The 22,408-nt window shown below is 42.6% G+C and overlaps 1 protein-coding gene across 8 annotated transcripts in view; it reads right to left on the reverse strand.

Moving 5' to 3' along the window:
* MAP4K4 (mitogen-activated protein kinase kinase kinase kinase 4) overlaps positions 1–22,408 on the reverse strand; it is a 245,918-nt gene that overhangs the window by 66,718 nt on the left and 156,792 nt on the right. For all 8 annotated transcript variants that reach the window (XM_037898037.2, XM_037898030.2, XM_037898046.2 and 5 more), the window contains 6 exons: positions 19,462–19,592; positions 16,417–16,471; positions 11,406–11,484; positions 9,061–9,236; positions 8,648–8,720; positions 7,441–7,651 (listed from right to left, as the gene is read on the reverse strand). In XM_037898037.2, the coding sequence (XP_037753965.1) occupies positions 7,441–7,651; positions 8,648–8,720; positions 9,061–9,236; positions 11,406–11,484; positions 16,417–16,471; positions 19,462–19,592 (725 nt within the window). The remainder of the gene's footprint in view (positions 1–7,440; positions 7,652–8,647; positions 8,721–9,060; positions 9,237–11,405; positions 11,485–16,416; positions 16,472–19,461; positions 19,593–22,408) is intronic.

The following is a 22,408-nucleotide window of genomic DNA, read 5'->3' on the forward strand; positions in this document are numbered from 1 at the left end:
GTGGGGGGGGGGGGTGAGAAAACCTGGATTTGTGCTGGAAATGGCCCACCTTGATTATCATGCACGTTGTAGGGAGAGTGGTCACTTTGGATAAGCTATTACCAGCAGGAGAGTGAGTTTGTGTGTGTGGTTTTGGGGGGGGGGGGGGGGGGGGGGTGAGAAAACCTGGATTTGTGCTGGAAATGGCCCAACTTGATTATCATACACATTGTAAAGAGAGTGGTCACTTTGGATGGGCTATTACCAGCAGGAGAGTGAGTTTGCGTGGGGGGGGGGTGGATGGTAAGAAAACCTGGATTTGTGCTGGAAATGGCCCAACTTGATTATCATACACATTGTAAGGAGAGTGATCACTTTAGATAAGCTATTACCAGCAGGAGAGTGGGGTGGGAGGAGGTATTGTTTCATGGTCTCTGTGTATATAATGTCTTCTGCAGTTTCCACAGTATGCATCCGATGAAGTGAGCTGTAGCTCACGAAAGCTTATGCTCAAATAAATTGGTTAGTCTCTAAGGTGCCACAAGTACTCCTTTTCTTTTTGCGAATACAGACTAACACGGCTGTTACTCTGAAACAGTTTGGGTCATTTTAATGAGATCAATCTATCATTTCTTGAAGCTATGGAGAGGTTTTTAGCAGTGACTATAAATAGCAACACCTGATAAGATAGCAACAAACAACAAAGGAGTTCAAAATTGACTGGAGGAGTGCGGCACTCTGTACCTCAGAGCAGCAGCCTGGAACCCCCATCTTCTCCAATATCATATAATGATGATATGTTTTGTACAAAGTATTCCTTATGAGGTATCATTTTAAAAGTCTTGATCTGTTGAACATTAATATTCTCTTGGATTGCATGTGCTCTCATTGTATGTGAAGTTATGGAAGTTTTCCTACGTGTGTGTTACTGAAATATGTTGTGGGAGATGCCCACAGCCAAGCTTTCAGGTATAACAGTGGAGTAGCCAGATGTGCTGATGGCCCATTGAAGGGAATCCACTCTCCCAATGACTAACCATCTCAGAGATAACACGTATACAATGGAGACTGCTTGATCCACACCATAGCTAAAGATCTTTCCAGCAAGCTGGAAGAAACAATAAAAGCAGGGCAAGTGACATCACAACCTGGCCTCACTCCCTCCACAACTCAACACCTGGTAACATGTCTGGAGGACAAAGACTTGGAACAGGGGAGGGTGGTCCTGGGCTGGAAGACAGTTCCAGCTTGTGTATTAAAGATCCGCGAACTGTTTGTGCCATCTGTCAGGATGAGACACTGCTTGATTCCTGTTTAGTTTATAGAACTCATATTGCGAATTTACTTTTATTTCTTAGGTAACCAACTTTGATCTCTACGCTTACTGCTTATAATCACTTAAAATCTATCTTTTTGTAGTTCATAAATCTGTTTTATATTTTACCTAAAACAGTGTGTTTTGGTTGAAGTGCTTGTGAAATCTCAGCTCAGTTTACAAAGGCTAGTGTGTGTCCTCTCCACATCGAGGGAGGGATGGACTCGATAATGAACTTACACTGGTCAGGCTTCTGACGAGGGCAAGATAGTACAGTTCTGGGGTGCAAGCCTAGGGAGCTGGGGGCAATTGACTGGAGCCTCTCTCTTGTTGGTTCATGAGTGGCTGGCAAAGCATTCATGTAACTCAATTGGGTGTGCCCCTGCCCGTGGATGTCTGTGTAAGCGTAGTACCTGTCAGAGGTTTGTAGCGTGGCAACAGCATCATGGGGTGGGAGGGATACACCAAAGTTGGTGGGACAGAGGGTTCAGTGGTCCCACAGTCCAGGTTGCACCCTGGGGGTCCCATCACAAGGAACATGTCAGTTTCCCATACCATGATGTAAATAAAAGAATAAAATTCTATTTAAAAAAAAAAAATCTTGAGTTTCAACATCCACAGTGCATGTTTACCACCCACTAGAAGATAAAGAAATATGAACTCTGCCACCAATCTGCACTTAAAGCAAATCTCTGAAGCACAACCATGATGTTGTCTGTGTGCCAAAGCACACAAAGGGATGGAGTTTCTCTACACCAGTTCTACCTTCCTGTTAGCACCACTTTAGTGGACTTGCTAAATGGATGGAAGTCTAGGCACCTGGCACTGCTTACCAAGAACACCACCTACCCACGGTCCACCGAATATGCAGAGTCCAACTTATAAGACTTCCCTTTCTTTGAATATGGCCTGTGAAAACCAAGCCACTGAAGCAGCAAACACTAAATACACAGAATTATTTTCAACCAGTGAGGAGAGGAGAGATGTATTGTAATAAAAACAGAGTAGGCTCAGAGAAGTTTTCAACATGAATAATGATGCTACTAGCTAGCTACAGATTTCCTTACTTTTAAAGCAAGATGAGCCACCTGACCTCCCACTGTGCACTTGTGCTTTTTAACCTAAGATCACCTCACTGGCTAGACAAACTTTTTTTAAGGAGTGAATACTGACAGGGTATGTTCACAGTGGCGTTTGGGCTTGACATCGGAAGCATCACTCATGATGGACTTTTTTGGTGTAAGACCAACTGTAAGTGCCGCTAATATAATTTTCTTCTTGATTTTAAAAGTAAGCGCGTTAGTCACTATACCTCTACTTATACATCACAAAAAATACACAAAATTTAGTATATAGCCTGGCTCCTGTACATACGGAGCTGGCTAGGTGGCACAGGCTGTTGCACTGTGGCTCAAGACAGTCTTTCAGATCTTCTTTAGCTGGACGAGAGACATGGTAGTCTAGTACCAACCTTTCATGATGCTGTACGTCAGATGAGCAGATTATTTTCAGACAACTAGCCACTAAAGAAAAGGCAAGCTCCAGAGTGCTGAAAGGAAATTTCTAATAGGTGCAGATAGAGCAATGGTAAAACTGCTAGGATGCTGACAACTGTCCTCTTAATGTCACCCATACCGCATTCTAACTCAGCTCTCAGAATGGTTCATGATTTTATAGGTCTGAGCTCACAGACTATGCTGTGTACCATGATTTACCAGAAGGGGGCAATGCAGCTACACATGCAAACTGCTCGTTTGCATATAAAAACAAATACAGTACCCTAGCTCACACAAGAAAACACTATCGATGAATGCCTGTATTAGAATACATATAAAACCACCTCTATATATCTGTCTTATATCCACATGAAGGTAGATATATACATGCATTAATGTTGGTGACGGAGTACTTGGAGGTGGGGAGAGGATAAAATAATCATATTGGACCTGAGTCCACAGTGTAACCAACCCAAAATGTGGGCAATTCAAATGAAGTGGACCTGGATGGAAACCTTTCCTCTTTTAGTGTTGTAAAACAAAGTCCTGGCAAAATCACCCTCTCCACCTCATTGTGCCTAGCTTAATTGGAACCAATGAGATCAGAACCCTCTGAACCGTGGACGTTATTTTTATTATTTGTATTATGGTAGCACTTAGGAGACCTAGTCATAGAGGCTCAGTACCTGCATCGCAACTAGTTCTCATTTTGCAAAATCAAAACTAGACTCGGTTTTGCCAAGCACAAATTCTGATGCTTCTTCATTCCCTTCAAGCCCAGGATTGCTTTTTTCCATTTTGTTGTAGAGAAAAGCTCAGATGCAGGCACATTTAAATAATAATAATAATAATAACAATAATAATAATAATAAAGTCGAGGACAGCTCAGATTTCTTTTTTTAACCACCTAAGTCTTAAGTGTCATACAAGTGATCGTTATATAAAAGCATATGTCTAACCAAAAACTTGCAAAGCTTCAGATAATCTTCTACACTTCAGCAATGTATAATTTCCTCCTTCTAAGTAATTCAGAAATTATAAGGTCTCTGAAACTATTGTTTTCACTAGTCACTTATATGCCTTTTAAAAGCAATCTTCTCTCTAATACTGCTGAGAATAATGCACTTTTGGCACGTGTCCTAAACTCTGTTCTTGTGGCAGTCTCAGTCAAAACTGTCTAGGATCTGTGCCAGAATTGTAAGAACAAGCGCTCAATTTTAATTTAAGAAAGAAAAAGAAAAAATAGACATGTCGGCAATATGTCCAGGGAGACTACCTATGGTCTAAAACGTTCCTCTAATTCTCACAAGTGAATGTCAAACACAAATGCCAAAAAATGCAACTTCCACCACTTCCACCAAAAGCAGCACCAGAAACCCAAACCGACAAAAGCCAGGGAATTTGAAAGCGACACTATTCTTAACTCACGTTATTAAGCTTTTCTTTCTTCATAACACAAAGTAAGTTAAGAACAAAGGTTCATCCTTTTGGTTTCTTGGCTTTCATCACTCTGTGCCACAATATTAATGTTATCTTAGAACGTTTCTTCCCCTCACCCTCTTAAAGAAGGTTTGTTCTGGCTAAAGTTTTCCTAAGAATCTCTCAGATGGACGGATGCTTCTCCAAGAATAGAAGATCCAAAACAAAAAAAAGTTCAAAAGAACTACATATGCTTGTAAGCATTTTGGTGGGGGCCATGTTCTTTTTTAAACTAATTTCCTATTGATGACAAGGCTTTTTTTCTAAAAAAGCTTATATGGTAATTTCACCACAAAAAGTGAGGGAGTTTGGCAGCAGTTATAGATTTGGCAGACGCAGAAGTTTTTCTCCTCCAAATCTTCATGGTCTATTGTGGAACTCTATTCACAAATGCATCAATCCTCAATACGCAGTGTCACTGTGTTGCTAACGTTGTAATCAATCAGTTTGAAGTCTTTTTTTCAGCAGCAAATTATTCAAAATTGTTCTGACTTTTTAAAAAAGGGTGAAAGGATATATTTAAGCAAAAGAAAACATGATTTTATAAACTAAAAAAAAAAAAAAAAGCTATCCAACATGCATATGCTGGAATAAACTGAAGAGTCAAGTGAAGGATAGGCTATCTAAAGACAGAAAATTAATCATATTGCCACACAGATCCATCCTTGAAGGAGGTAGGTTTATACATATCAAATACTGGGGTTTTTTTAAATACATAAAAACATTCACTTACAGGGCCTTTTTGAAAAGAGTGGGATTGACCTAAATGCAACTTCCACCTGATTTAGCATTTTCATTTTTCTAAGTTTTGCACGTATTTACACACACTCTCTAACACCTAAGTAACCCCTTCAATTAAACTTTAGACTCTTTCTAGCAAACAGACACATTGTTCTCTTTCTGTTATTTGCAGCATTTTTCCTTTTGTATTGAGAGCAATTTCAGATTTAAAAGGTCATATTGATCATGGCAGATTAAATGGGTTACATCACTTCGTTATTAAAAAAAAAAAAGCCTAGGATTAGAGTTTTCAGATGTTTAAAAGAAAAAAAAAGTTTTACTTTTGTATTAAGTGGGATTTCAGATTAACAACATCATGCAGGGGACTAAGCGAGTCATTAGATTAGGGTCACCTCAAAGGTTTTAATTCAAATCCTGACTCAAGTGAAAAATAAGCATCTCATTTTAGCTTTCCCCAGTCTGCTTTATGACCAAATAATAAAATTGCTGCACAACTGACAGTCTCTTTAAGACAGGCCAAGACCTGGAATGGCAATGATATTTATCTTGGCAATTTGGGGATGGTGGGGGAGAGACAGAAGAGAAAAGAAGCTTGCATAGCTCCTTCCTGCTGCATATGTGTGGCTGGGTCCTTGCTATCAGTTCCTCCTTATAGAAGCAGTAAATTCACTCACACATTTGAAGGGGGTTGGGAAAAAAGTCTTAAGGTAACCTGCAAAGCTTTTTTGAATTTTATGTTACATTATTGATCATGTTAATACATAATGCAAATCTTAAAGTTATGAATCGTAAATGTATGTGTAAACTTGACGTACTACGTGGAGCTAATCGATCATCATGGAGCTAATCTGGTCATCGTTGCACTGTTAAACATTATCAGTGCTTGGAAAACTAGATAGCTTTGATGAAGAACTACATGCCAAACGAACAGCTGTAACAGCAAATCAAACAAGGATCTTTGAGGACAATTGGAATTTGACCCTGTACTTCCTGAAGAGCCAAATGATTGGTTTCACTTCATCTCCCTGACTCAGTTTTGGTCTGCAAAATTTTTTAGAAAACTTTCCATCTGCCAGATCCTAAAGAACCTTTTATTTCCTCACTTACTAGCTGTCTTGTGTGAGCATTTAAATAAAAAAAGTTTAGAAACAAAATAATTAAGACAGACTCACAAGGGACAAGGTGATGTACAAAAAACTTTTGAGCAAGAAAATCCGAACAAATTATGTAAGCAAACCGTCAGTATATCCCAAAGGGTAAACATGCAAAAATTTACCTGGGGTTTTGTTAAAAAATTCAGATGGATATAGATACAAAAATGTATGAAAATGGCATGTCTCCTACAGGACAAATGGGAAAAAAATCCAGTATATTATGTATGATTTGCTACCTATGACATTGAGAAAAATGAATAATGGGTATTCTATACCATATACCTGTATGCTACTACACATAGAATTGTAGGTCTGGAAGGGACCTCAAGAAGCCCTCAAGTCCAGCCTCCCGCACTGAGGCAGGACCAAGTGAACCTACACCATTCCCTGACAGGTATTTGTCCAACCTGTTCTAAAAACCTCCAATGATGGTGACTCCACAACCTCTTTTGGAAACCTATTCCAGAGCTTAGCTATTGTTATAGTTAAAAGTTTTTCCTAATACCTAACCTAAATCTCCCTTGCTGCAGATTAAGCTCATTACTTCTTGTTTTATCTTCAGTGGACATCGAGAACGATTGATCACAGTCCTCTTCATAACAGCCTTTAACATATCAGACTGTTAAAAAGTGCCCCCCCCTCAAGGCTAAACATGCCCAATTTTGTTTAACCTTTCTTCATAAGCAGATTTTCAAAATCTTTCATCATTTTTGTTGCTCTCCGCTGGACTCTCTCCACGATTTGTCCAGAATTGGACACATTACTCCAACAGAGGGCCTCACCAGTACCAACTAGAGCAGGACAATTACCTCCCATATCTTACACGAGTCTGCACTGCATCAAAAAAGAGGTTGCCATCCACCACGCACTAATGCCAAATGCAGATATTTAAGAAAGCTCTAAAAGAACTCGGATACATACCATGAACAGATATTTCTCAAAGCCTTTTAAGCGGCATGATCTGGTTTAAGAAAGCTGTACACTGATAACTAAACATAAAAGTCTTTCCTTCTGTACAGCTACACCAAAAGTCTCTAGGCCAATTGCCTGGTATTTTAAATAGCAATAGAGATATACATACACAATTATCTTCATTCAAAACCACCACGTCTACACATGGATGCAAGAGCTTTACTTTAGGATCCTGGTTTTGAAAATCTTAGCTAATGGATATATATACTGTTCTTGCACAATACACAGGGAATATTTCTTAAGAACTTGGGACAATAAGCATAACAGGAGCTCTGCCACCTTAGCTCCAGTCTTCTATTTCTACCTCTTCTAGCCGCCTCCTTTGCTCTTTCTGCTGCTCTATGCGTTTCTGTCTCTCTGCCAACAGCTGCCTCTTGTACTCCTCCTGCTCTCGGAGCTGCTGTTCCTGTAGCAGCTGCTGTCTCCGAAGGGCCTCCGAACGTTCCTTGTTTTCCTGCTGCAGTCTCAGGAAATCACGTCGGAGGGTAGATTCTCCAGGCACGTTGACAATCGAACTGCAAAAGCAGAAAGTTAAGCCTCCCATACCACAGAGCTGATACATTATATATATACACATTCACATACATACACACATACATACACACACACACACACACACACACACATATATATAATTAGTTTAAATTTTAATCTCTTGTCTTTCAAAATAAAGATACTGGATACATATCAAATAGATACTCTCTCTGGAAGGTGTCAAACCAGGTCAGGCAAAATAAGAGCCAACACAAACTTTTTTCCAGTCCTTGAACCGAGCCTACATCCTCTCTTTAAAGACAGAGAGATCTGATTAGAACCGCAGCTACCTGTGTACTTTGCCCCAGACACACCCACAACCTCTACAACAGTGGTTCTCAACCAGGGGTACGCGTACCCCGTGGTGGAAGCAGAGGTCTTCCAGAGGGTACACCAACTCATCTAGATATTTGCCTAGTTTTACAACAGGCTACATAAAAAGCACTAGCAAAATCAGTACAAACTAAAATTTCATACCATCGCTTGTTTATACTGCTCTATATACACTGAAATGTAAGTGCAATATTTATATTCCAATTGATTTATTTTGTATTTATGTGGTAAAAAGGAGAAAGTAAGCAATTTTTCAGTAACAGTGTGCTATGGCACTTTTGTATTTTTATGTCTGATTTTGTAAGCAAGTAGTTTTAAGTGAGGTGAACCTTGGAGGTACGCAAGACAAATCAGACTGCTGAAAGGGGTACAGAAGTCTGGAAAGGTTGAGAGCCAACAGGTATCAAGTCCCTCTGTGATGTATCCAAGTTTAGAGTGGACAGGATGGGGACCTCAAAAAAGTTCAGAGGTCTGAGCGAATGTTCAAACCTTTTGAGGTTCATGTCTCATTAGTGTATGTGATTAATTATATTTAGTAACAGGTGTAAAGGCTTATGAAATAAAAGTAAACTCCAGATTTGTCAAGGCAGGTTATAAAACTATTTGTCTAGATCTTTTAATGGCCTCCCATCAGCAATTATTACCTTGGCTCTCCCTCTTGTTCAGGCACTTCCTCCTCCTCTTCCTCACTTCCGCTATATTCATATTCTGTTTCATCTAGCAAGAAAGAGGAAACAATATTCCAGGTGGCTCTTACAATTGTTTATTTTAAAATACTTAGCTCCGGCTATAGGCCTCAGCAATCCAGTTCTGACCAGCTTAAATGATCAGATTTACATACAACATTTTGGAACAATTCAAATGTCATCTCATCCTACAGACATAAGGAGACCTTCATTTGGATGTGAGCTTCAGTTTAATCCACAGGCTTTGTCTACAATGATAACTATATGGTCTTAGATTTTTTTGTAAAATCAGAGGTTGGTAGAATATCAAATAAACTGTTTCTAATAATATATACAAGTAAACACAGGCTTAGTTTTAAAAGTCTGCTTACCCTTCTCTCCTCTCTTCTTTCTGGTCCTGTCTATATGGTCCTTAAGCTGGATTCGGACTTGCCTTTCATTTGGCTGATCGCGTATAAAAGGATGTTTTAAAAGCTGTTCGGTGGAGGGTCTCTGCATATAGTTCTTCACTAAACAACCTTCTATAAAACTAAAGAACTTTTTTGACCTGAGGGGAAAAAAAAAGTGTAAAGCTAAGACTCAAATAATCCATTTTTCAGTTTTTCCTCATTAGTCCAAAAACCTTCAGTTCTCTTTCCCAAAATAGCATGCTTCTGTCTAGCAGCATAAATGGTGTCTTAGATAGATGTCTTCAAAAAAGCCACAAGAATGCTGCCAAGACAATTTGGGGACTCTTCCATTATTGCAAGTAATACCAACCTGTTTTTATATGCACTTGGCTTAGTGGGAATTGAAGAACATTTTGTTTTTTTAACTGAATAACTATGCATTTTTTAAAATAACATTTTCTGAATACTTAATGCCATATAATTTGTTCAATCAGGGCACACAGGACCAAATTAATCCCTGTTTTAACTACTGAAGTTAGTAATGGAATTCAATTCATCTCTGTCTAGTGGATAAAGGGATGAGGAATACATGTTTGGTAAATCAGAACATTATCTTGCTAAAGTAGTAACTACTCCATGGTACTCCTGGGGGAGTTCTGTGCCACTGCACAATGCAGAATTTTGCAGAAATTAATGTTGTGCACGTAGAATTTCGTTTCCTCCCCTGCAGTGCTGCTAGCCATCACTAGAGGCCACTGGACTCGGCAGAACCCAGCTTACATACAGAAGACACTGCTGGGGGGAAGGAGAGGGAGCTAGAGGGTTCCTGGCAGCTGCAGTTCCCAGCATGCCCTGAGGGAAGAAGGCGGCACACAGGAAACTCCATGCAAACCTGGGACCAAGCATCAGGCTGTTTCTCCCTCCGGATCCCTGGACTCAGGGGGTCTGTATTGTTACTGACATACTTACTGACAGGTATTTTGAAATAAATTACCAAAATAATTGAAACTGGCGATTATGTAGTGTAGGAGGACATGAGGCACTCTTAAACAGACACTTTCAGGATAAAAATAATTTAATTTTTTTCCTTACCTCTGTTTCTAACAAAACTTTAGAAACAGAGTGAAAATAATGCTTAAAATTGTATTTTTCATCCCTTATCCTGTTTCCTTTTTGCCCTTCATTCACCTTGCTAAGTAAAAACAGTATCATTACTACTGCTGTTTTTAGCCAGTTTAACTTTCTGATTCTTATGCACTAGCAAAATGCGGCAATATTGGGGTTATAAACACTACAGGTAACGCTTACATCTAAAACAAACATTTTTTCATCCTTTTTCAAAACTATATGAATAGGTATGTATTCATAAACTCTGTTTTATAAAAGTTTATTTAAAATACACACACTCACACAGATGCTCCAATAGTAAATTACTGTATGAGAAAGTCATTCCAAACAATGATCCAGTGCACCAAGTCAACAAAGTAAATTATGTTATTTATAGATCGGTGTAACTGGTCACATCACTTTACTAATTTCTTTTTTGACAGGACTCTAGCATTCAACCTCATAGTCATGCAATTTCCATTCACAGAGGGCATATTTCTTGTGTGAAACAAACACACACACACACACACACACTTTTCCTTCACTTAAGAAGAAAGCACAGTAAAGCATTTCTTTGGTTAATGTTGAGGCTTTCATTGAGGATTTTAAGATTCTCATCTTCAACCTACATAAACCCTCATTCTAGTGAAAATTATTGCTTCATACAAATCAGTTGTGTCTAATAATGGGGAGGAAAATCCCATATTGTTAAGCGATTATTCCCAGCTGGCAAGAAGAACAATTTCAATCGTTTGCAATAATTATAGTAAAAGCCTTCATTAATTTTAATAGTTCCTTTCAACTCAGCATCTAGAAGTCAATGGCGCTGTCCTGTTTCTTTATAATACTGTATCTTAGAAAAGATATTGCATATTAGAAATGCAGCAGAAGTCTAGGCTTTGAGCTGTGGTATAATTTGTCACCTTAATATGATGCTGCTCTGTCAACAGAACAGCTCATTTTTTGTCTCATGATTCAAAAGAGAAAATTTCTCTAAAAAAAAAAATAGAGCTAAAAATAATCAATGCACATCTCATTTTGTGCTTTGATTTAATAGTGCAGAAGATAATAAAAAGAGTGATTTTAGCCAGCTTAAATTATTTTACATTTCTATGGAAATGGTAAGAAAAAAGCATGCCATGAAAGAAGAGATAAAAAAGTGCTATGCTGTAAAGAAAACAATGAAACAGACTACAGAAAACATAGGAGCCTCTACATACCATTTCTTGGATTTTAGACGTGGAGGAGGGTTTCTGGGTATAAGAAACAGCGCCCTCATTGGATGCATGTCACAGAGGGCTGGAAAAAAATATAATTTTGTTCAGTTGTTTTTCCACTTCTCGTGGTTCTGCATTTTCACTATCTTCACTTCAGGATTATTTCATTTTCATAGACATTTCCCCATCACCAACCCCTACATGTGATGGACACGGGAATGACATTAAGCAGAATTAAACAGAAATGCAAAAGTTAAGACAACAGTTCTGCCCCTAACTGCGAGTTTAATGCGGCCAAAAATAAAGACCTAGATTATCCGCTCAGATCCAAACATGGAAGGGACCTCTGTGCAGAGATCTCCACCTCCCTCATGGAAGGGAGAGTCAGCCTCCTCTGCAGCACTGTCCCCACACCGTTCTCCAAACACAAGGGCACTCCGTAGTGTCAGGGTCCATAAAGGCGGCGGGGCTAGAGACAGAGCAGATTGGGGGCCAAAATGAGGCCAGGAGCAAGGGGCCCCTGTGGCAAAGGAGAACATCCTTATATTTCAACTTCAGCTGAACACCACTGCCAATGAGTGAAGAGAAAAAGGAGGTGCTGAGGGCTAGAGATGGTAGGAGGCAAAGGACTCTGTGCAGATGGCCCTAATCTCCCATGCTTGGCAGTGGATCTCTCAACCTCTCCTGCAGGGAGAGCAAACCTAAAGGAATGACCAGAGAGGATACCGGTGAGGGGTTCATTATGACTCATTTCCTCCCCCAACAGACCCTGTTGTGAGTTCTTCTGTAAGAGGGGCCAATCTGAACCCAACAGTTTAGCATGAAGTAATATCAATTACCAATTCCAATCAAGTGAAATGCGCACACAGGTTACGGAGCCCAATGACAGAGATTTAATGAAAGCAAGAGGAGGTTACGTACCTGTAACTGGAGATATATGGTCCCTGTCTGTATTCCACTGTATTCCATCATGCGTCTAGACCGAGAGATTTTGAAAGTAGTAGTGTCCGTTGGTCCACCCCACCTTTTATTGCCTCAGATGAAACCATGAGGTAAACCGACCATGACTCCAGTTCTTTCTCCCCCACAAATCCAATGGCTCCGCAGCGGAGGGGAAGGAGGGCAGGAAGTGGAATAGAGATAGGGACCACACATCTTGAAGAGACTCCAATTACAGGTTAGTAACCTCATAGTCCCTATCTATATTCCACTGAGGGTGATTAACAAGCAGGACCTACATCAGAGGAGGGTGCGAGGATGAGGATGGAATGGCTGAGTGGAGGACAGCCGTGCCAAATACGGCGTTGATAGCGGAGTCCTGCACCCAGACGTAATGCGTAGAGAAGGTATGTACTGAATTCTACGTGGCCACCCTACATGTGTCCTGAAGCAGCACATCTTAGAGGGTGACCGTGGTCGAAACCAGGGCTCTCATGGAAGGGGCTCTCACCCTGGGGGAGGAGGCAATCCTGACAGCTGATAGCACAATGCAAGGCAATGCACCCCAAAATTAATTTAGATATTCTCTGTGTGGAGATTGCCTGTTCTTTAACTCTCTCAACTATAGCAGTAAACAATCTAGGAGATTTCCTGATCGGTCTTGTCCTCTGCAGGTAGAAGACCAAAGCCCAATCATGTCGAAGGAGTGAAGTTGTCGTGCCTCTTCTGAGGCATCAGGCTTCGGAAAGGAAGCAGGTAAGTGGATGGGTTGGTTCAGATGAAACTTGGATACGACCTTTGACAGAAATTTGGGATGTAGGTTCAGAGAGACTTTATCCTAATGGAAAGTGGTAAAAGGAGGGTCTGCCATCATGGCCACATGTTCACCTACCCTTCTCGCCGAAGGGACAGCCACAAGGAAGGCAACTTCCATAGAAAGGAGTGACATAGAACATGAAGCCAGCAGCTCGAAGGGCTGTTTCATTAGTGCCAACAGAACGAGGTTAACGTCCCACTGGTGAGCAATAGGCTGTAGGGTGTGATGAGGCGTTTCTGAAACCTAAAAGTCAATGGGTGTGTAAATATGAAGTGTCCCTCCATGGTGGGGAGTGGAAGGCACTAACTGCAGCTAGATATATCTTGAGGGAGAGATGCAAAGCCTTCAAGGGCAGGAGGTAATCCAAAAATAGGGGAATTGGCACCTCTTCTAGGGAAAGCCCCTTCTGTTGGGCCCAGGGGGTGAAGCGGTTCCACTTGGCCTGGTAGGAATGCCTAGTGGACTCTTTCCTGCTGCTCAAGAGGCTGTTTTGCACCTCTCATGAGCACACCCATTCTAGAGAATATGCCCATCCAAATACCACACCCCGAGGTGAAGCATCTGCATATCTGATCCTGTTGTGGCACTGCCTCAGTAGCTTGGAGAAAGTAGGGACGGGCTGACACGTGATGTAGGTTGGAAAACCACAACTGCCTGGGCCAGCATGGGAAAATCAAGGTAACCATTGCTCTGACCCGCCTGATCTTGTGAAGTACTCGTGGCAGGAGTGGTAGAGGGGAGAAGGCATTGTTAATCTGGTCCAACCAGTAGAGTATGAGCGCATCACCTTGAAGGAAGGGATCACTACCCCCCTGGAGCAATAAGCGCTGCATTTGTTGTTGACGGCAGAGTTGAAAAGGTCCCTGGTCAGAATCCCCCCATTGGTGGAAGATATCACATACTACGGTGTCGTGGAGTTCCCACTCATGATCGATCACAAATTGTCTGCTGAGAGAGAGTCTGCAATCACATTCTGAGTCCCCGGGAGGTAGGCTGAAAATAACAGGATCTGGTGGATGATGCACCAATTCCAGAGGTTGACCACCTCAGTACAGAGAGCAGTTGATTTTGTGCACCCTTGTTTGTTGATGTGGTAAAAAGTGGTGGTGGTGTCCAACATGATAAGAATACGATGGGGATGGATGGATGGGAGAAATACACAGCATGCCTTCCTTACAGCCCGGAGTTCCAGAATGTTGATGTGCATTGTGGATTCCCAAGGGGTCCATGTTCCCTCTGTCATGTAATCTCCTGTGTGCACTCCGCATCCTACGAGGGATGTGTCAATGACGATCGCCCTGTCTAGGGAAGATGGGAGAAAGGGGACTCCCACACAAACCTGTCACAGGTCCATCCAACACTGGAAGGAAGAGTACCACATGCTTCCTTACCTCCCGGCTAGACCCTGGCGCATGGTCCATAGCGGTGGTACCACAGTGCTGACTTCAGACTCCGTAGCTGGAGGCGCACTCCTGGCAGCACCAGGCCGATGTACAGTGGAGGCTACCCAGCCAGGGTATGAATGAGGTCTCATGGCGACTTCCATGAGGGGCTTCCGGAAGGAGAGAGCTCAACCTTCTCGGGTACGGCTGGGGAAGCACTGGCAGATACTGCACCTGGATGCAATGTGGGCTTTCCCCAAGCAGTAGAGGCAGTGTTGATGTTCGTCGCAGACCGAGAAGGAATGCAGGCAAGAGGCACAGATTTTAAAGCCTGAGGTTTTCAGCACAGTCCAGTATCCACACGTGAGTATGGGTGGGAGGGTCCACGCAGAATAAAACTCTCCAGGAAGAACCCCAATTCTACTCCTAAAACTAGCAAATTACTATAAAAACAATAGAAACAGTAAACTACTCTAAAAACTATGTTCAATTGTGTATTTTAAGGTGCATCACATGCAAGAGGACACTAATAATTCCAACCCGGACCATGCAACAGTAAGAAGAAACTGGTGATATGATCAGTCTGCCTCTCCCTTTGTCACCTCAGACAAAACCATGAAGCTAGCCAGGGGCATAAGCATGGACCAACAGACGCTACTACTTCCCAAATCTCCGGCTCCGGATACATAGTGCACACGTGTAAACCCTCAGTGGAATACAACAGGGACTAGCACTGGATGAAGAGCAAAAAGTATGTACATGTTCTGAACCAAAAAGTGGTTTAAGAAACCTAAAGAACTAAAGTTACATGCAGACTAATAGCCAAACAGTAGTTCTAATGCTGTTAGCTTTGTGCTAGTCGATTTGTCCTGGGAGAAGCCTCTGTAGATTTGGACCCATGCAAATGTGCAATTATGAGAAAAACCCATCAGATCTCTTAAAACGTGCATGTGAATACGAACAGTGAGCTGTATGTTAGATTTAAAAATCAGAGTTGTAAGCATGGGCTACAATGAAGCTACCACTTTGTGACTAGGCAGAAGTCAACACCCCTGAATGATTGAGTATGGTGGTAGGAAAAAAGCCAATTTGCAGTTTTACAAGTAAAATAGTTACTTTATGCTTTGTTAATCTTCACAGAGGACATGTGGGAGAAAAAAGCACTATGGAAAAGTTAGGCATTTTTAATTTTACCCCTCAAAAATCATCAGACTTGACAGCTGAATATACTCAAATAGTCTGCTTTTAAAAGTTCTTCACTGACAGTATTAAAACTAGGTTATAATTTAAACCACTGTCTTCCAAGAGTCTTCTCCTCTGTCCAATGAAAGCGAAAACAATTCATAATAGGAGATTTAAATAGATAAGTCTCAGAGTTCAAGAAGAATGTTACCATTACACAGACTCATGGAAATCAGAGATAGAAAGGACCTGCTAAGCCATGCAGTCTATCTCCCTGACAGAACAGGATTTTTCAAGCCAGTACACTTTTAGCATATTTTTCTCGCAGTCTGGTTTAAATATCCCAAGCAATAGGGCTTCCACCACTTCCCTGTGGATACAATTCCAAAGCCTAATATATCTCATGGTCAGGAAGTTTACAGATCCATTGGCTTCCAAATAGTCCTGTCATTGCTATTATACTACTACAATTACAATCACTGCACAGTAATGCTTTAACACTGTAGTATCTTTATCAACAGAGTTGCCATTTATAGAATTTTATATTTATGGTGCAGGAAAAACCAAGGAGTAAAGACACACCATCAGTGCATTTTCAGAAACCTCAAAACTGGGTTTGGATTACAACCAGCAACTTCTAAGTATATGTTTCTGTCTTAATGAACCCTTAAGAAAAAGCACACATATCACTTACGGGGAGCTCCTTCTGCCATCTCAATGGCCGTAATGCCACATGACCAAAGGTCACTCTGCAGAGAAAGAGACCATATGTTAGTAGGTACACTTTGTCACACTAGGTAACGGCATCTACTAATGCACTGCAGGTAAGAAACTAAAACAAGCTACCAAGGTTATTTAAACAACAGTTTTTAAAATGGCTTTTCTTCTTTTAATCCTAATATAAAATGCTAAATATGATACCATACAGTATTTATGTTGTATACACACACAATTATGCACACATAAGTTCTTAATAGTATACAAACACTTTCATATTAGGACATTTCAAGACATAATTAGGTCATAATTGCCCAAACGTTAAGTTCTGTAAAAAATTATATTTCCCATGGATATAGTTATTGTAAGAGGTGAACATTCCCCGGTAGTATTTGCAATCCAAACATTGCAGCCCTCTCCTAGCATATGAGACCCTGAAAATGTATAGACTAGAAGCAAAAGTGAAACCAACAAGTCAGTTTTCAGATGTGTTCATTATCAGACATACAAAACATTAAATAAAATAGTTCTAATAATTAGATTTTTAAAATTCTTTTCTGCTGTTGATAATCTAATAGTATTTTTACGTAGGGATTTTTTTAAAAAATTGAGCCCATCATTGCTTATTGGCAGTTCAGCCAAACCTCTACCTTTACATTGCCCAATAAAATTAGAACATGCCATAGCAGCATGAATTCCTAATGCCAGGAGACACAGGCAACCGGCTATGCGCCCAAGAAAAATAAGAAGCTACTGTCCCTTGGAACACTGGTGGCCAGAGTGAGCACCTCATTCCAGCAGTCTCATATTATTTGTGGCATTACACAAGCGGGATCCTGGAATGGAAATCTTTCAGGATATTAGCACTGGATAGCCACTAGGACCAGAGGATAACTGCATTCCTTGCTGAATCAGAACTATGGTTTAGAAATTCTCTTCCACCATAGGAACACCAAGAATAAGTAACTGCTGAATAGTCCTGGAGTGGAACTGAACTCAAGGGGCTACAGTAGGTCCTGACAGGAGACCGTATCATCCCCATTCGGGATGTGGGGAAGAGAAATACTGTTGAAGAAAATGGTGCTCACAGCTTCCAGGTTGATAATCCTTTTAGAATATGGGAACACATACTGGAATGGGTGAACAAACTCTTCTCTGTGCTCATCATTAGCTCCAAGCAATGGAACAACTGCATTTTCAGGCCCCAGAAGCTTCCCAACCAGGCACCAGTTTCTTCTGGCTCAACCCATCAGTTGCAATGATTAAATTAAGCTTGTAAAACACTAATTTTCTAAGAAAAAGAATATGTTATTGAGATGTCTCCATGTGAAGTACCTCCACTTCACATCAGGAGCAATAAGGGAGCATTTTAAGAGACATAAGCGTAAATCACAGGCTTTGTACACCTCATGGAATTGCTTACATTTGATCCCCTTTAATTATTAAACGTAGATTAGTTTGGGGGTTTTCTCCCCCTCAGAACAATTTCTATCTATTGAGGTCTGTTATCTTACTTTAACCTTTAACCTTATGTCTTATCAACTCCACCCTGAAAGGGATTACATTTTTTCACAGATCTCAATCAGGACAAGGAATATGTAAAGTTATCAGTCAAGACAAATGGGCTCAATCCTAGCTAGATGTTCAGGTATGCATAATATCAACCATGGACATTCATATATCTAACATGAGTATCAACCCCAATTCACTAGCTCCAATGCTCTTGATGTAACTATAATCAGACTTTCACATTTCCTAGCTACCTCTCCTAGTTTTAATGCTTGAAGAGATGCATTAGTCTGAGTAAAGATTAAAAACACATTTCATATTTTATTCCCTCTCTTGTGGCTCCCTGAAACAAGCTATAAGGTACTTGGGAGATTTCCAGAAAGCTTCTATCAAGGAATTTAGCTTTAGAAGATGTGGCAAAAACAAAAAGAACTGTTGGTGCAAATACCATCAAGCCAATTTTACTTTTAGGGAGGTTAGATTTGATGTTTGCAGCTCAGTGAAGGACCAGTTGTGTCCAATTAATTTTTGGAGAAATATATCGTTTGATGGATAAATCTTCTATGTGATTGTGACAGAGTGCTGAGAACAAGCAGCTGAACCATCACTCTGGTCACTGTAAATCCAAGTAGTTCCCCCACACCAGGGGCAAGGAGTGACTAGTTACTAGAGCAGCCTCAGCTGGGGAGAAATAAGGAGATAATTAGCCCATTAACAGTAAGCGTAGAAAAGGAGCACAGGAAGGAAGTGCAAGAGAGGGAGACAGAAAGGCCAGCAAGGCTAACAAAGGGAGATCTCTGTGTGGAGGAGCTCTCTTCTCTCTGGCAAAAGGGGATGATGATTGTATGTCACTGTAAATAGAAGTGCTGCACAGGGGTGGTGGCTGATATAACAAAAATAAACTACATGATGTGGGTTACAAACAAGAGGTGGTAAAGCCATTTGTGCAGAAAGATAAAAGTGGAGAGCCGTGCCCAGCCATAGTGATTAACATTCAGATGATCTCTCAAACCAGGATAGCGCATGCTTTAATCAGCTCCTTCTGTATTACACTGTAACTTAACGCTTCTATTCTGGCAAAAAGATGCATTTGAGCTGGGAGCTCTATTTAAGGCAAGTGTTAAAATGTATTGTTCTGAGATTACCGCAATAAGCAGGATATATTAAACAAATTAAAATGCTAAGATATTCATAGAAATTGAAAACAACAAAATTTCTTGCTAGACTCTTTCTACACCATTTTGAACAGTGCCTAGCACAAGGAGGTCTCTGTCCTTGACTGAGGCTCTTAGGAGCTACTGCAGTACAAGTAACAAATACGGTGTTATTAATTATGATAATCTAGTAACGATCTGTTCTTTGTATTCACGTTATACAGATTTACCTTTACAAGAAATCACTCTCAACCATACACAGAGACAATGTAAGAGACAAATATAAGAACTACCTTCACTCATGGTTATTAGACAATAGATATCACTATTTTATTACTGTGTAAACAGGACTTTCTTACTCTGTAATCATAAGTAGCATCTGGATTTTCATCACAGGCAATAACTTCAGGAGCCATCCAGTATGGGGTTCCAATAAATGTGTTTCTCCTGCCAACCGTCCTGTCCAGCTGGGCACTAACACCAAAATCCACTGTGGGCGGAAAAAAGATTAAAATAAAGTAAGAGGGGGGGAAAAACATGCTGCGTTACTTCTCTAAGATAATTTGGAAAATAAACCCATGTGGAAGATCCAGGTGGGAGAGCCATGTTCAGGAGAAACCATTAAGGTTAATACTCAAACTTGCCAGTGTCCTCAGGCATCAGACCACAAAAATCAGGAGAAAGAGCAAAACACAACTAGCTCTTCAAGACCTCTTACTGGGCTGCCAGCACAGTCTTCCCATTATCTGTGGAGCTACTCTTCCCATAGCAGAGAAAACGGATGCAAACATATTGTCTTGGGGGCAGAGGGAGACTTGCTATCTCCAGTAATCATGAGACAGGGTGTCTTGGCTTATCCAGAGTGACCCTGCTTTCCACAGATGCTCTCATGGTGTGGCAGCATCACCAAGTCAGCTGGGCCACCAACTGATCCTCCACTCTCTCTGCCCAAAATTCAGGACAGAAAATCAAGTATTGCTCACAGGGACTGCTTCCTGTCCTAACGCATGTGAATGAGGCACAGTGGGAAGCAAATGTGGAGCGCAGTTCAAAAAAACAGTTACTTACTTTCTTGTAACTGTTGTTCTTTGAGATGTATTGTTCACGTCCATTCCACATTAGCTGTGCGCACGCCGCGTACACAAGCGTCGGAAACTTTTTCCCTTAGCGCCTCCCATCGGGGCCCCCCAAATGGCGCCACTGCGCCGTGCATATATACCCCTGCCGGCCCGACCCCCTCCAGTTCCTCCTTGTCGGCGACTCCGACAGAGGAGTAGGAGGGTGGGTGGTGGAATGGACGTGAACACCACATCTCGAAGAACAACAGTTACGAGAAAGTAAGTAACCGTTTTTTCTTCTTCGAGTGCTTGTTCACGTCCATTCCAAAATTAGGTGAATTACAAGCTTACCTCTGGAGGAGGGTAGGAGTCACGGAACAACTGCTCGGAGGACCACTCTGCCAACTGCCACGTCTTCTCTGGCCTGCTGGTTGACTCCGTAGTGGGTTGTGAAGGTGTGCACCCGGATTCTCTGCCTCTGTAAGAAGGCCGCCCCCACCGCCATGCACTTCGTGAACACCCGTGGGGCCGCGGCTAGACCTAACGGGAGAACTGCAAACTGGTAATGTTCTTGGCCCACGGTGAAGCGTAGGAACCGCCGATGTGCTGGGTGGATGGCGATATGAAAGTACGCGTCCTTCATGTCGAGGGCAGGGTACCAGTCCCCTGGATCCAGGGAAGGGATGATGGTGCCCAGAGAGACCATGCGGAACCGGGCCTTGACCAGGAACTTGTTGAGCCCGCGCAGGTCTAGGATGGGGCGAAGACCCCCTTTGGCCTTGGGGATGAGAAAGTACCAGGAGTAGAACCCCTCCTGCCTTAGGCTGTGCGGCAGCGTGTCTACTGCCCCCACCTCTAGCAGCGAGCGGACTTCCTTCTCTAGGAGATGCTCGTGAGAGGGGTCCCTGAAGAGGGATGGGGAAGGGGGGTGGGAGGGAGGAGAATTGCAGCGAGTACACGTTCCGCACCGTGCGTAAGACCCAGCAGTCTGACGTAATGGTGGAACACACAGGAGAAACGGGACAGGTGGTTCAGGAAACAAAGGGACAGATCCAGTGACTGGTCTGGTACGCTTGTCCTCGAGCGCACCTTCAGAAGCCTGGCTTAGTGCCCGGCTGGGGTTTGTGCTGGCCTTGGTCCTGGCCCGGCGCATTATTGTTACCGTTGTTGTGCCATCGCCCTTTATCCCTGCCTCGCCTCAGTAAGGCTCATGCCTCTGGCGAGGCTGGTACTGGCGTTGAGGGGGAGGCTGCGGCTTAAAGGGCTTCTCTGGGTCGCCGGGGCGTGCATACCCAGTGACTTAAGCGTAGCTTGCGAGTCCTTAAGACTGGGCAGCCTCGTGTCTGTCTGGTCCGAGAAGAGCCTGGACCCTTTGAAGGGGAGGTCCTGAAGTGTGCTCTGGACCTCGGGAGGCAGACCTGACTCCTGGAGCCACGCCGAGCGCCTCATGACCACCCCTGATGCTATTGTTCTGGCCGTCGCGTCTGCTGAATCCAGGGAGGCCTGGAGAGAGGTCTTGGCTACTGCCTTGCCCCCGTCCACCAGGGCCGTGAACTCCTGTTAGGGACCTTGCAGGAGGTTGTCCTTAAACTTCCCCACCGCCGCCCAGGAGTTGAAATTGTGCCTGTTGAGGATGGCCTGCTGGTTCGCAATCCTCAGCTGAAGGCCCCCAGATGAGTACACCTTTCTGCCAAAAAGATCCAGGTGTTTTGTCTCCTTGGCCTTAGGGGCCGGGGCCTGCTGTCCATGGCGCTCCCCTTTGTTTACCGCTGAGACCACTAGGGAGCATGGACTTGGGTGGCAGAACAGGAACTCACAGCCCTTAGATGTGGCAAAGTATTTACGCTGCGCTCTTTTGGCCGTTGGAGCGCTGGAGGCTGGGGTCTGACATATGGTCTTATAGTTGGACTGAATGGTCTTAATGAGCGGGAGCGCTATTCTGGATGGACCTTCGGGGCTCAAAATGTCCACCATGGGGTTCTCCTGCTCAACCATCTCCTTGGCCTGCAGCCCCAAGTTCTGGGCGAACCTATGCAGCAACTCCTGGTGGGTTCTATGGTCTATTGGTGGAGGGTCGGACACCGCTGTACCCGCCACCACCTCATCTGAGGATGACGAGGAGGTTAGCTGCTGCTCAACCCCCTCTGGCTGGTCCTCCTGCTCCCCTTCTCTCATGGGAAGGGCCTCCGGCTCGGGTGGGAGTCCATGGGACGGCACCGGACTCGGTGCCAGGCTCTCCGGTTTATCC

Source organism: Chelonia mydas, chromosome 1 (genome assembly GCF_015237465.2).
Source record: "Chelonia mydas isolate rCheMyd1 chromosome 1, rCheMyd1.pri.v2, whole genome shotgun sequence".
NCBI lineage: Eukaryota > Metazoa > Chordata > Testudines > Cheloniidae > Chelonia > Chelonia mydas.